The sequence below is a fragment of the Ixodes scapularis genome, unplaced genomic scaffold (assembly GCF_016920785.2).
Source record: "Ixodes scapularis isolate PalLabHiFi unplaced genomic scaffold, ASM1692078v2 ptg000597l_1___fragment_1__unscaffolded, whole genome shotgun sequence".
NCBI lineage: Eukaryota > Metazoa > Arthropoda > Arachnida > Ixodida > Ixodidae > Ixodes > Ixodes scapularis.
This window is the reverse complement of record NW_024610006.1, coordinates 4,801,320-4,814,954: the sequence shown is the minus strand read 5'-3', so window position 1 is coordinate 4,814,954 and position 13,635 is coordinate 4,801,320. Positions and strand designations below refer to the sequence as shown.

Genomic DNA, 13,635 nt, shown 5'->3' with positions numbered 1-13,635 from the left:
TGTTTTGTTTTTCTCGAGTAAATACCATTTTCCAAGACACGGGAATCTCTACAAAAACGTGGCTCTCAATAAGCATGTTTATTTGGCTCTGAAAAGAGCCGTTGTCACTTGGAGAAGCCTGAGGCTTCATGCAGGTGTTTCTTTACTCCAGCCTACGCAGTTTTGTTTTCAGTCTGGGACCGTCCTCCACCACATAAAACCCTGTGCAGTACTGCTTGAAGGAGACATACTTGCTGCGAGCTATGAGGGCTCTTCAGTGCCTTACATGACCGGTTGCTACTTTCGGGAGGAGGGCATGCTTGGCGAAATAGATGAGCTCTGGCAGCAGCACTCGATCAACAAACTCCTTGTCGAAGGTGATGGTCTCAATGCGTGTTGAGTTGGCAACAGTCTTGTTATTCGTCCAGAGAACAAAATCGCACCACTCGTGTCCGGTCACCGCCATCTGCCCTTGCACCTGGTAGAAGTAGGTGTGAGTTTTCTTAAGGCGTACCAAACCATCCACGACCTTGCAGCAAAACTTTTTGTCCTTAAAGTCCTTTATTGGTGTTAGCCAATCTTCTACGATGGACACTTCACCTCCAAAAGACCCCCTTCATTGTCCTCCTTTACCATGATGCGGTCTGGCGATGCAGCGATGAAGCTGCACTTTGGGCGAATGTGCAGCCCAGTCTCGAGGATCTCGACAGGAGTGTCGAATGCTGCTATAAGTGATGTGTAGGCAGCAACGGCGGTGCCCTCATGTGTCCTCCAATTGCACATGGCCTCACTTGAGGCATCTGGACTCGGGTACAAAATGTCCTTCACCAGGTGCTCGGGCTTGACGCAGTTGATGACAGCAAAGAACACCGACGCTGTAATTCTGCCCTGCCGCTCTTCGTGCCACCTTCCATTGTTGGCTTGACCGATGGTAAACTGGGTCACTTCTTCCCTCTCTTTGTTCGTCAATCTGAAGAGGGACTCTGTGTTTTTCAATTACTCCACAAATCTTCATCGTCTTGGATGGGGAGCACTGGAGTCGCTGGTCCGAGTTGCTGCGCACCCACTGTACAGGAGCCACTGGAGGCCCTGTGTAGCGACACTGAGAGCATCCCGAAGTTGCTAGATCTCTTCAGCCAAAGCAACGCCAACATTCTCGCAGGGTTCAAAGGAGCGCCATCTCTTCTCCTTCACCGGCCTGTTGATGAGGTACTTCTGGAATGTGATGCCCGCAAGTGGCGTCAAGGGAGTAGGCTTCTTGTTTGCAAAGAGAAATTTTGGCTTGTCAGTTCAGTTCTAAATTGAGCTACATCTAGGTTCTCCATTTTGTAATCATGTTAATAGCTTGTCATCCAAGCGGCTTTATGTAGAAAGTGCAAAGTGATAGTTTCATGACTTAATGAAAAAGAACACGAAAAGCATTGGCTGTTTGGTTCCTCATGTTTACCTAGCAATGAGAATGAGCTTCACTAAATAATTTAGACAGCTTGGATGTTGGTAAGTTATTCTCCAATATATTAGGCACAAAGTAAAATGGATTTTATTTTTTTTTATGCCTTTGTTATGTTACAAGTTAGTTTTTGCTTCCTTATTATGTGTCTTCATGACCTGTACAGTGAAGAAAGGTTTTCTCAAATTATAAGGCTAAAAGATATATTTTAGGCCTCATCATCTGATAGAAATGTCTCCACGAGCTGGCTATGAGATGGTATCCTTCTTGGGGTATTTGATTGTAGACTGGCCAGAACAGCCAAAGGAAGTTTGTTCATATATGAAAACCTAGCGGGCAATTGGTGTTGAAAGGATACCGTATTTACTCGCACAATGAACGCACTCGCGTAATGAACGCACCCCCCAAGTCGGCTCTCAAAATTTTGACTTTTTTTTTCACTCGCGTAATAAACGCACCCCCAACTCGGACGTCAAAATTTTGAACCCCCCCCCACGCGCGCGAAATGAACGCACTTTTTTATCCTGGTGCAGCGAGGTCGCGAATGTATGGGCAGCGTGGGCGAACAAAACGCCTTGCAAAAGGCGTTAAAAAAATTCACAAAGATCCAACGGAAGAAAAAAAGAAAAACATGAAGAGGAGCTTTTTTTTTTTTTTCCACAGCGCTGTTTGGATTTTGGGTTCGTGCGCCGCCGCGCGACAGGAGGTAAGAAAGACAAGCGGAGAAGCGCTCTAAGCGAACAAAACAACTTGCGAAAGGCGGCAAAAAGAAAACACGGAACTAAGAGAAAACAAAACCAGAGGAACGTTTCCTTTTTTTTTTTTTTTGGCACAGCGCAGTTTGGTTACGGGGGTCGCGCGCCGCGCGCAATGAGGTAAGAAAGAGGAGCGGAGAAGCCCTCTAAGCAAACGAAACAGATTGCGAAAGGCGGCAAAAAGAAAAAAAAAACACGGAACTGAGAAAAAATAAAAAAAAAGGTTTTTTTTTCTTCTTTTTTCCACAGCGCAGTTTGGTTACGGGGGTCGTGCGTCGCGCGCCGCGAGCAAGGAGATAAGAAAGATAAGCGGAGAGCCCTCGCCTAAGCAAACAAAACAGCTTGCGAAAGGCGGACAAAAAAAAAACAACCCAAGGAACTAAGAGAAAAAGAAAACAAAGAGGATTTCTTTTTTGCACAGCTTAGGTTACGGGTCGGGCGCCGCGCGCAAAGAGATAAGAAGTTCGATTTTTCAGGATAAAAGGTCCGTTCATTATGCGAGTAAATACAGACACAAAACTTTTACTTCGCATAATGAACGCACCCCCCAACTTTGCGTCGATTTTTCGGAAAAAAAAGTGCGTTCATTCTGCGAGTAAATACGGTATTATGAATGCTCCAAACACAAATCCTTTTTTACTTCCTGAAACCACCAGACCTTTTTGATTGGGGTATGGGTCCAAGGGGAGGTAAGGGGTCTAGGGTGCTGGTAAACGTTGATCACGTGTTGCATGGCGGGCATCTATTTTGCAAGCACCAGCATGCCATTGTCATTGCTAGTCTGGGCACACCAGCAGACATGCCCATGTACGGTCTTCACCCATGTGTTCAAGACACTGTTCTTCGTCTTGCCTGCAGTGGCCATCTCGTTGTAAATGCCTAGAAATTAGAAAGCATCCATGCATTACTAGCTCAGCTCGTGCCAAGTCTGGAAGACAATGTAGGTAGACATATTATTCGGTCAAAATAGGGTGCTATAGTAAAATCGCATTTGGTCCAGCATGGACAATATCATCAACTTTAGTATACTCTAAGATGATGTTGGAATAATGCCTCATGTATCTTGACAACAAAGCATGTTGCACTACCTTTACATTAACAAATTTCATCTTCGGTTATACTTTGAGTAATTTAACAGGTATTGGAATTCATTTCTCAAATATTGTTAGTTTCTTCGATGTGGCATGAGTCAAACCGGTGCTTGGTGTCAGGGTATCTGTCCATCAGGGCCTTCACCCTAAAGTGCTGTTTAGTCACAAGCTATACACAGACAGTCCCGTGCTCACGATGAAGTCCAGGGAACACTTCATGCCTTCTGTATCCATGTGATTATTCTATTTTACTTCTGTCGATTAGGGTAGGAACAAATTCAGTAAAATGCACACCTCATCCATGCAATGCAATGACATAATTTTATATTTAGCCACTCCTTATGTGAAGAACCTTGACTTATGAGATCTTGTTGAATCTGGCGTGAAGTATTGTGTATGTCCCATACTTTGCTGAGTAGCCAGGTGTGAGTGCACGGCTATTGCCTACCAGGTGGAGCTTGCTGCCTTTCTTGGCTGTCGGGAGGAACTTCTGTTCAGCTTCTCAGGTCTTTGAAAGGAGAAAACTCAATGTCGGGCTCAATCACTGGGCATGTTTAGTCAACTGAAAATCTTTGTTGTCAGCTCTGCTCACCTTTGTAGCAGCAGGAAACACCAAACAGCTCTGAAGCCGGAAGAACAGTGTCTTTCTTAGGACTTACATTCCTATGGAACGAAGAAGGCAAAGAATGTGCGTAGGACTGGCACCAGAGTATGTGATGGCAGCAGGTAGCGGAATGTTGAGGAGTGCCTTGCTGTTGACTCGGGGCTGGTTCTCCCACACAGTCTTGTGTCCTCATGCACATGTAATGACAGCGTGCCTACCCAAGTGAGAATATAAAGTGGTACTTCAAGTGGTATCACTTAGTTTAAAGTGGTACCACTTTGACTGCAAGTGGCAGCACTTTGACTGCAAGTGGTATCACTTGGGTCTGTAAGTGGTACCACTTGAGGCCAAGTGGTGCCACTTGGGCATGGAAGTGGTACCACTTCAGGGCAAATAGTACCACTTGGGCCTATAAGTTGTACCACTTCAGGGCAAATGCTACCATTTAAGTTGCAAGGGGCAAAACTTCCAAGTACCTTAGCTCTGGCTAAAAAGTGCTAAAGATTGGCCCAGAAGTAGCGTCAATGCATTAGACTTGCATGTGCAAAAAGTTGCTTCCTTGCATGCCAGAGACTCGCCACCACTATACCACAGCAAAAAATGGCCCCAGCAAGGAAGCAACTTGTATTCATTTTATTCACAGTTTACACTGTGAAGTGCTTCCATAGAGAGCTTGATAGTTTGCTTCTTGTTGCAACTTTTTGCAAAATTACCACCAAGTGAGCTTCAGTCACAAAGCGATTTGGCTTAGCTAAAATTATGACTACTTGCTGATAAAATAAAAAGTATTTCTATTTATGAAAAGTATTAGGTGTGGGAAAAGCAAGTTATATAGCTAAAAACCAAGAGATGGGACACAAGGAATGCATTTAAAAATGTTACCGGAAAAGAGAAATAAGGCTCGGTCATGTGGGTGAGCAACAGAATTGCAAAATTTTAAAAAGATTGCAGATATAATATTAGTGTGCCTAGCAACCAGGAAAACCGGGAATTGTCAGGGAAATTTTAATTACCGGGAAAAATCAGGGAATGGTCGGGGATATTGTCAAAAAGTGAGCCTAGTCAGGGAAAATGAGCCGGAAACGCCATAGAGTGCCCTGAGCAAAGACTGAGGACTTGGGGGCAGAAAAATAGGCATTAAATTCTGCTTAGAGCGGTTCGCGGGCTCTGCTCACCCAATGTAGAGTGTGCTACCCAATACAAAGAGAACAGCCGACAAATCTAGTCCAAGCTTTGGATTGGATTAGATTGGGGGGACAACATTGCGCTTGATCCAGTTAGAACTACTAGATTTAGTAACAAATGGGAAAGCCGCAGACCCCAATCCAATCCAAGCATTAAGCCGAACGGATCTGAAAGTGTGCATCTGGAAGCCGTGGCCATGCACTATGCTGCCATTCGGTTATTGATGTGTGTGGTTGAGTATTGTGTTTTCATTGTGTTTCCGGAAGTGGCCTCTTCAATGACGATGTCGGTGGCAAGGAAGTGCTCAAACCGGACTGGACGAACCCGAATATTTCGGAATATGCAAGTTAGATTAAGCCCATGCAAAATGATGCTCACAGTGCTCAATGCTCAATGCCTTGTGTTGTAATGGTCTTATATATTTCATCGCCTGTACAGTGGTCAGGGAATTTCACCTGAAATTGTCAGGGAAAACCTGGAAAAGCCAGGGAATTTCAAAATAATAACTTGCTAGACACCCTAAATATGGTACAGTGTACAGCATAATAATCTAGACCAGTGGTTGTCAAATGAGGGTCCGCAAAGGTGCTATAGAGGTCTGCGAAACCCTGCCTCATCATTCAAGCCCGGCAATAAAAGTTGTCTTTTTTTAGATTGAAAGGAACATTCTAATTTTCAATTTTCGGGCCTTGTGTGTATGTCAATGAGAGAAGTCTACTTCCCACTAGCTTAGTTATATCCCATACTCAATAATTATCATAATTGACCTATACATTTGCCTTCCCTTCACCATGAATGGGATCCTCCATCATTTCCACTGAACCACAAGGGGCCCGCAAAGCATCAGTGTTGAGAAACACTTATCTAGACCATGCATAATGCTAAAATATTAATAAGTACCATTTTACATAAGAACAACCTTCATAAAAGATTGGAGAAAAATACAAGAGACAAAGATACAAGCAACCCAAGCAACCAATATCATTTAGAAGCAACCAAAACTTATTTGTACATTGTGGAATCTGTCAGCACCAACAGATAAGGCATCAATTACTTTAATCAGATCTAGCATATATTAGTAATCTAAGACCAGCCATGGCGATCACACAACTGAGCAAAAACAATAACGCCATCCATTGCCAAATGCACACATGGTCGCACATCTTCAGTGAGCAGGTTAAATCGCCTTGCACTAGTCTTGCGCATTATCTTGAGGTGGTCAGCATTTTCAAAGCAGTCGATTTGATACGCATAAGACAGGGTGTACACCTCCTGCACATTGTCAGCCTTCTGAACACACAATATACGCTCCACTTTTGCGTAATCATTGCCAACTTTCACAGCTGTCGAGTCTCGTTTCAGGGGGCTAATGTACTGCTCACTGTGAATGACGCAACCACACACCTGCATACGATTGTACTCTTCAACACTGTCCACAATCCCCAGGTTCTCTTGCAGCAGGTGTGTGACATCTTGAGGTGCTTGTTTGGGTCTGCCCAGGAGCTCTGGTGTTGTGTTTCTCTTCATTGTCTTTTGAGAGCAGTGCTTCCTCACTTCTCCTGAGGCCATTGAGAGCAACTGACGAAAGTTGTTTCGGAGGAAAATACGAGACAAGGTCTGAAAATCGATGCCATTTGCTGAGGTCACCAACTTCAGTAAATGTCCCATATGACTCAAACTCGAAGCAAGAGAGTGTCCACAGTGGTCCATGAAGCAGTACACTTTTTGGCATGTGCACCAACGTGTGCACACGTAGAGGCACTGAGTCATAACAACAAATTTAGTGATTTTCTCCGTACTTTCATGTACATCCTCTTTCGTTACAAGGATTTTCATGAGCATATCCGTGTAGAACAGTATGTTGTTGTCGCTTTCCCGGAATTTCTCAATTTGGAATGGGACCGATTCTTCCTTAAGCTTTTCTAAGTTGCACTGAGCAAGGATAAGGTTGTCATGCAGTATGTCCAGTTCTTTGCATAGTGTGCTTACTTTCTGCTCAAACAGACTTACTGCTGCCACAAACCCTCCCCCCCCCTTACTGAATACCCAGACCGGGTATAACAAATGTCATCCAAGTGTGTTATTTATGGGCTCCTACAAATATTGTGTGCAACCCTCATAGAGTAGTAAAAGCATGCAAACTGTCTTTAATTAGTACCTTCTTAGGCAACCATCCACCACTGCCAGTTCACTTGTCCCTCGTTGACGAAGTACCGTGTGAACAGCTCCCGCACTGCTTTGGCGTCGTCGCTGCTGTTGCTTCCTCCTCTTCGAAACCGCCTCATGACTCCAGCGGGAGTCACACCCTGTCTCCATAAGCCGTTTGTACAGTTCCTGCAGGCCATCGAAATAGCATTGTTGAACCACGCATGTTTATGATGAGTTTCACTACTGTAAGCATCTATATCAAACTCAGTTACTAACAATCTTTCTGAACCCTTTCCATTCACCACATCTTTGCATCCAGTTTACTTCAGTGAGCTTGCTTGTGTTAAGTTGTACTTCAGGCTCTGCTCTCAGCTTCCAACCTCTGGCAAGTTCGGCCTCCGTTTCAGACTGCAGCCCTACCTCGTTATGGCTCTTGGCTTGTTGAGTGTGCAGCTCTTTTTGAAGCCTCGATTTGTTCACCTTGCTTGTGGCTAGCTATGCTTGTAGTGCTACAATGGTGTTGCTGCATTTGCAGTTTTGCAGCTTGCTCCTGCAGCTTGCTCCTGCAGCTTGCTCCTGCAGCTCTGGTGACTTGTGTTTGAAGGTGCAGACCGTTGTTCGGGGATAGCATCCCGTGGTGGGTGCCAAATTTTTCTTATCTGCTTGCGCACAGTGTTCATGAACCGTGTTCCTCCCGTTCTGTGGCCGTTGGATGCTAGAGAGTGTGCACAGTAACCGCGGAAGAAGTGCCTTTCTTGAGGGCTTCACCCTCCAAAAGACGAGGACGGATGGCACAGCCGTGTCCCCCTGAAGCTGCCGGCCACTTGCCAGACCTTTCCAGAAATCAGCTTCCACAACATGCTCAGAGCATGCTTTAGTTGCTTTGGATACTCTGAAATATGCTCTTTCATCCCTCTTGACGACTGCAATACATCTCTTTTAGGACACAGCTCTTAGGCGCCCATTTCCGGCTTGAGCGGCGTCGCCGTCGCCGTAATTGCGCGGTGCATGATTTATTTATTTGATTTATTTGCACTGCACGGGACCCTCGTGACGTGATTCGTGAGGTCACGTGTGACGTCACGAGGGTCCCGTGCGGTGCATAATGGGACATTTCCCATGATGCAACACGCGGGGGGAGGAGGAGGAGGGGAGGAGGGGAGGAGGAGCTTGAAGGATGAGGGGAGGGGAGGAGTAGCAGGGAGGATGAGGGGGTAATGGGGAGGGAGGAGGGGTATACCCTCCCCTCAGTACCCTCCCCTCCTCCTTCTCATGAGCTGAGCTCTAATGCGGTGTTACAGGGGGTTGTAAATGTCTTTCATTTGTGTGAAGTTGGTGTTACAGTCGGGAACTTGTGATAGGAAATCTGCAAATGAAGTACCAAGGTGAGCATGTGCATTTGTTACTTTTCACCTGCGTCACATTAACACCGTGAATTGCAGGCTGTGCACCAGTGAACACTACAGGGATATCCATAATAATAGAACTGTATAAAAATGCAGGCGCCTAATGGAGTTTACATTCCACGTGACGATCCTAACGTAGTTCGCACAGCGGCTCACTGTTACCATTCCTGAAGGTCACACGCAAGTTTGACAGCAGTCGCTGAATGACACACCAAATGCACTGACATGGTCAGGTCGTCACGCTCTGCGTGCTGCGCCCGACACAAACACAAACTGTAACAAAAGCAACTCAGCGACACGCGAAGCTCATAAAAATGTCTGTACACATTGACAGAACTACGGTAAAATCACTACCTGTGTGGTTGGCGTGCTGAACGGCCGCCTTGTAGCAACACACTAAGGGCACCTTTTTTACGGAAGAAAAACAAAAAAACTGAAAGTACCAAGAAACTGACCAAGCGACGTGCATAGCTTAAAAGATTGTTTAAATAAGTCGCATGACTAAACATTCAAACAATGTGACACATACAAACCTTTTGTCCGGAACTTGTTCACGTATCCGTACCGCTTACAGAGCTGTACGCAGCAGTGGGTAGGCATCTTGTTTCACATTCCCAAAACTGTGTAAGCAGCTTGGAAAAAAAGAGCAAACAATTTAAGTTTGTCAATTTAAACGCAGCTGGATAGTACAGCAGTGGAGCGCTTCCTTTCTAGTGATGTCGGATTCAGATTTGAATTTACTGGTGTCCCCTTTGTATTGGGTGGCCACTTGCCAGTAGTTCTGGTGAGGGCCTGCCAAAACGCAGCTTGGCTGGGCTCATTAAGTGCCAACACTAGCCGGGTTTCTCTTCGTCTCCTTCGTTCTCAGGTGGGTGTCTGCAGGTTTGGGCCCGTCTGCCTTTGACTCTCCCAGCTTCACCAGGAACACTCCCACCACTGCTCTAGCAGACATCAAACAATGACATTAACAGGTCGTCGGTCACTCTCCTAAGTTTCTTTGTTTCAGAGCTTTGTGGAAAAACCTGGACGCAGCAGTCAGGCCTTCATAAGCGACTCCCTCCTCCGTCCAACCCACTGTTACCCGTGACCAAGATGGACCTGAAATATCGGGGAATTTCATTTTTATTAAACTTTAATAGACTGACTGAAATTTGAAACTCTAACCATTTTCCTAACCAGACAGATTTCTGTCAAAGATGTTTACGTAGCAATAGTAACTGATGACAGCTTTTCGGTTCTAAGAAAAAAACAGGAAAATTTTTCGATTGCTTGTTCATATTAACAGCGCACTGCTCTGTTCAGTGCTTATCAGCTGGGCCTCTTTTCAGAAATAGGTTGTCCTCATGGTTTTCACTGATCGCTCAGCAAAATGCAGAGAAGCTCAAGTTTAAAACGACAATGAAAGGATAGACAAAAACAATACCATCACAAACCTTAGATTAAAAAATGCCTGTTGCCTGCAAACATTTTGTCAGAAAATGAGGAGCTTGGCATAGGTTAAATTTTCCTAGCTCTGTGAACAGAAAAAAAATACTTGTTAGGCGAGCGAATGCGTCGGTCGCACCCCTTTGCAACTGCAGGATTTCTTCTAGTGCTGCACGGATGTGGTGCTGTGCAGCCAGCAGCTGAAGCTAAGCAGCCAGCTGCTGCTGCTGTGTGGCCAGCAGGTCCCTGGCCATGCATGCTTGCCCAGGCCGTGGTCGTACGGAACGAGGAGGCAGGGTGCATGGCAGCTGGTGTACTGCCAACACAAAGCACATTTTCATGTGATTCAAGATATGTAATTTTGTGTTTCCTCATACCATCTTGTTGCGGTGAACCTGCCACCTCCACAGGCAATGCTGCATCTGGCGCGTCCTTGGCCTCGCTGTCTTCTGCTGCTTCTGCTGGGGAGTCCGGTATATTTGGTTAAACTGGTGTTATCATGTTGTCAATGCTCTTGGTTTTAGCCCATGTCTTTGCACTAGTTTTTTTTTTTTTAAAGATTGAACGAGCAACTGACCTGATCGTCAATGTTTATCGAGTCAGAAAAACATTACATCAACTGGTGTGTTTTTCCACAGTAATGAGTCGATGTTCTGTTCAGTATATCCAGTCATTACTGTACAGTTGTCAGGATGAACTGTGGCATTTCTGACAGCCCTAACAACACATGCTGCATTTTCTGTTCACAATTCCCACACCACGAGGTCAGACACTGGTGCCTCAGCTACACCTGCGATTCCAAGTACTTAGCGTGGCTGCAGCCGATGGGCCAGGCTGTGGCGTTGGGCGAGGTGCCACCGGTGCCAGGCGCCTTCCCCCACGGCCTCGGGAGGAATCCGTCCCCACAAGGGACAATATTCTTTCCTCTTCGGCGTTTAACGGAGGGACGGGGTTGGCACCCCCACTGCTGCGCGCACACGTGCATTCCAGGACTCCTTCCATTCGGCCTGGCTTTTAACAGATGGGCCCTCGACATTTAGCTCTTGGACAGTGATGTGCCACAGGGCAGTTCGGTCTTCCTCAGATAGTGGACTATCTGTGGTGGCCCTCACAAGGACTGGTTTCGCCAACAGATAGTAGAGGAGTAGGGCGAACTGCCTCACAGAGACACGGGCCCTGAGCCTTTTCTTAGCGGCGTTGTCGGCGATGGCCGTGGTTCTGAGTCTGAACCTCTGAAGCGTAGTCAGAGACTTTAAACTACCAAATGCTGGGGTCGATTAAAAACCGCGAGGTCTTGTCAAAAACAAACTCCGGAATCCAGATTTTCCAACGTTGTCAAGACCCCGATCTTCACAAACGGCTGCAATCCATGGGAAAAGTTACCATTGTCAGTCAAGTTAAATACATAATTGGTGGATGCAGAATTCAGCTTATGTTATTCTATTTCAATTGAAACAGGTACAATGTGTTTCCAACTTAAAAATAATATTTTTTACAATTCCCTTCACTGCAGTGTTTCAAAGTTCCCTCTAAGGACAGTTTTTGAAAGAATTCTCAATGAAGTTTCAACTTAATTGTTTCTGTTGACCGACGTCATGATAAGGTTGGCTCTCCAGTGGAGTTTAGCGGTGATGAAGTTGAGGCTTCTTCCACCGGCGACGTCGCAATGAAGTTTCTGCATCGCTTTTTTCAGCATACACAGACAACCCTCCACTCATTGAATTTTTCTTACGGTGTATTGAAGATATTTTTTCTCTGTACATGAAAGTGATGCTCTATTCCGTATGCTCTTCCGTATGCACAAAGTTGTTGGGACTGATAAAACTGGTGCCTTCTTGAGAACTACGACTTTGTCAGAAAGTCACTTTCTGATTTGATCTACTAGCGTGGTAATAAATCTTGAGCACCTTTCTCGCATCGAGAGAGGACCCGTTGGTCTTCATGTTGTCAATGTACACTCTCCGGCAATATGAAAGACCCACTGGGAGCGCGTGGCCGAGGCGGTGGCTGGCGGGGGCGCTGCGAGCCCTCCGGGCATTTCCATTCTGCTTCGAGGGGAGGACGCTCACTCGGGCTCAGATAAAGCGAAACGCGCTTATGAGTTTGTGCCGAGTGCCGAATGAGCGTCCTCCCCTCGAAGCAGAATGGAACTGCCCGGAGCGCTCGCAGCGCCCCCACCAGCCAGCGCCTCGGCCACGCGCTCCCAGTGGGTCTTTCATAACGCCGGAGACTGTACGTCTCACACAGGTAGCCCAGAAATAGGGTCTAAGTGGTCCTCAAGTCTGGACGTCAGAACATCCATCTGTCCTGTCAGAATGACAACTTTTTGAACCAAGCTTGAAAGCAAAGTCGAGGTCTTTTAGCAGCTTTGTTTTAGTCGCATCTTTCGCCTCGAATTTCTTGCCTTTTTCAAAGGATTCACATCTTTTACCTTTTTCGCAAAACATTAATCACTGCTAATATCTTTCAACTCCTTTTTGGCATTACAGAACCTACAGGTTTGTCACCTACTGGAAGTTTGTCTGGTGGGTGTGGAAGAGATTGGGGAGATTCAACAGGGTGCAACTTGCGTGCTGCGTGGTGGCGAAGATAAGGAAGCACTTCCCTTCAGCAACATAGTCTTCCAGTACTCCTATTGCCAGAACCTTGAGACGTGGGCTCTGATGGTGGCTTTTTTGTCTGGCCTATTAGCTGCGCTGCACAAGGAGGAAATAAGGGCCGTTGCAACGCAGTGGAACCTAGCTGCTGCTGGCCAAGTTTTCACTTACCAGAGGAGGGTGGCTCTGTCACTGAATGAACAGACCGCCCTTAGTTGCCTTAGGAAACCTTAGGCTGTACCGAAGCTCCTTGTCCCTGGTTCTTGCTTGCTTCCAGACGGCGCATTGGCATTATAATGCCTAATAGCCACGCAGGTTCTGATATGTGCTCAGATATGAGACATAATCAGAGTTTGCCATCATACCAGTGAGCTTTGCAACTTACTGTGCAATCATACCATTATAGCTGAAAAGCAAAGACTTCGGAGTGATGTGGATAAGCATGCTGTGAAATGCTTCAAGGTTGTAGGTCTGGCTCCCATTAGAGAGTCTCAAGATGTCCCTGAGAATGTGGTGGGCCATCACAATTTTGTGAAAAGCCACATATGGTTCCGTCAGTGACAAAATTGAAATCGGACATTTGTATTGAAATACGGTCTGAGTATAGGAAGGATTGTGTGAAAGCCACTAATGGTTCCATCCCTGATGAAATTGAAATCAGATATTTGTAGAAGGATATGGTCTCAATATAGGAAAGATTGCGGTGCCCATTTGAGGAAGTAGTGCAGAAATCTTAGTTTTTATTTTCTTTTATCTTCATTACAGTATGACTAATGCCATCATTACAACTAAGCTAGAACTTGTGTGCAATGTGTAGCTTTTAAATCAACCAACACTTTTCCTTAGTACAATGAACTACATTGTAGTTCTAGGTTAGATTTTGAATGTCATTGTAACGGACCCCAATCTAGCACAATATTTCAGCAAATGGCTCAAGCGTTGCACATGTAAATTAATATTTGCATCACAAAGAGGAGACCTCCAATGCAATTTTA

General features: G+C 45.7%; 1 protein-coding gene across 1 annotated transcript in view; it reads left to right on the top strand.

Annotated features, from left to right (window-relative positions):
* The window catches only part of LOC121834161, a 102,079-nt gene extending 88,821 nt beyond the window's left edge, over window positions 1-13,258 (top strand). Inside the window, exon 5 of the mRNA XM_042287898.1 lies at window positions 12,533-13,258. Coding sequence (XP_042143832.1) covers window positions 12,533-12,874 — 342 coding nt within the window. The 3' untranslated portion in view covers window positions 12,875-13,258. The remainder of the gene's footprint in view (window positions 1-12,532) is intronic.
* Window positions 13,259-13,635: the final 377 nt, after the last annotated feature.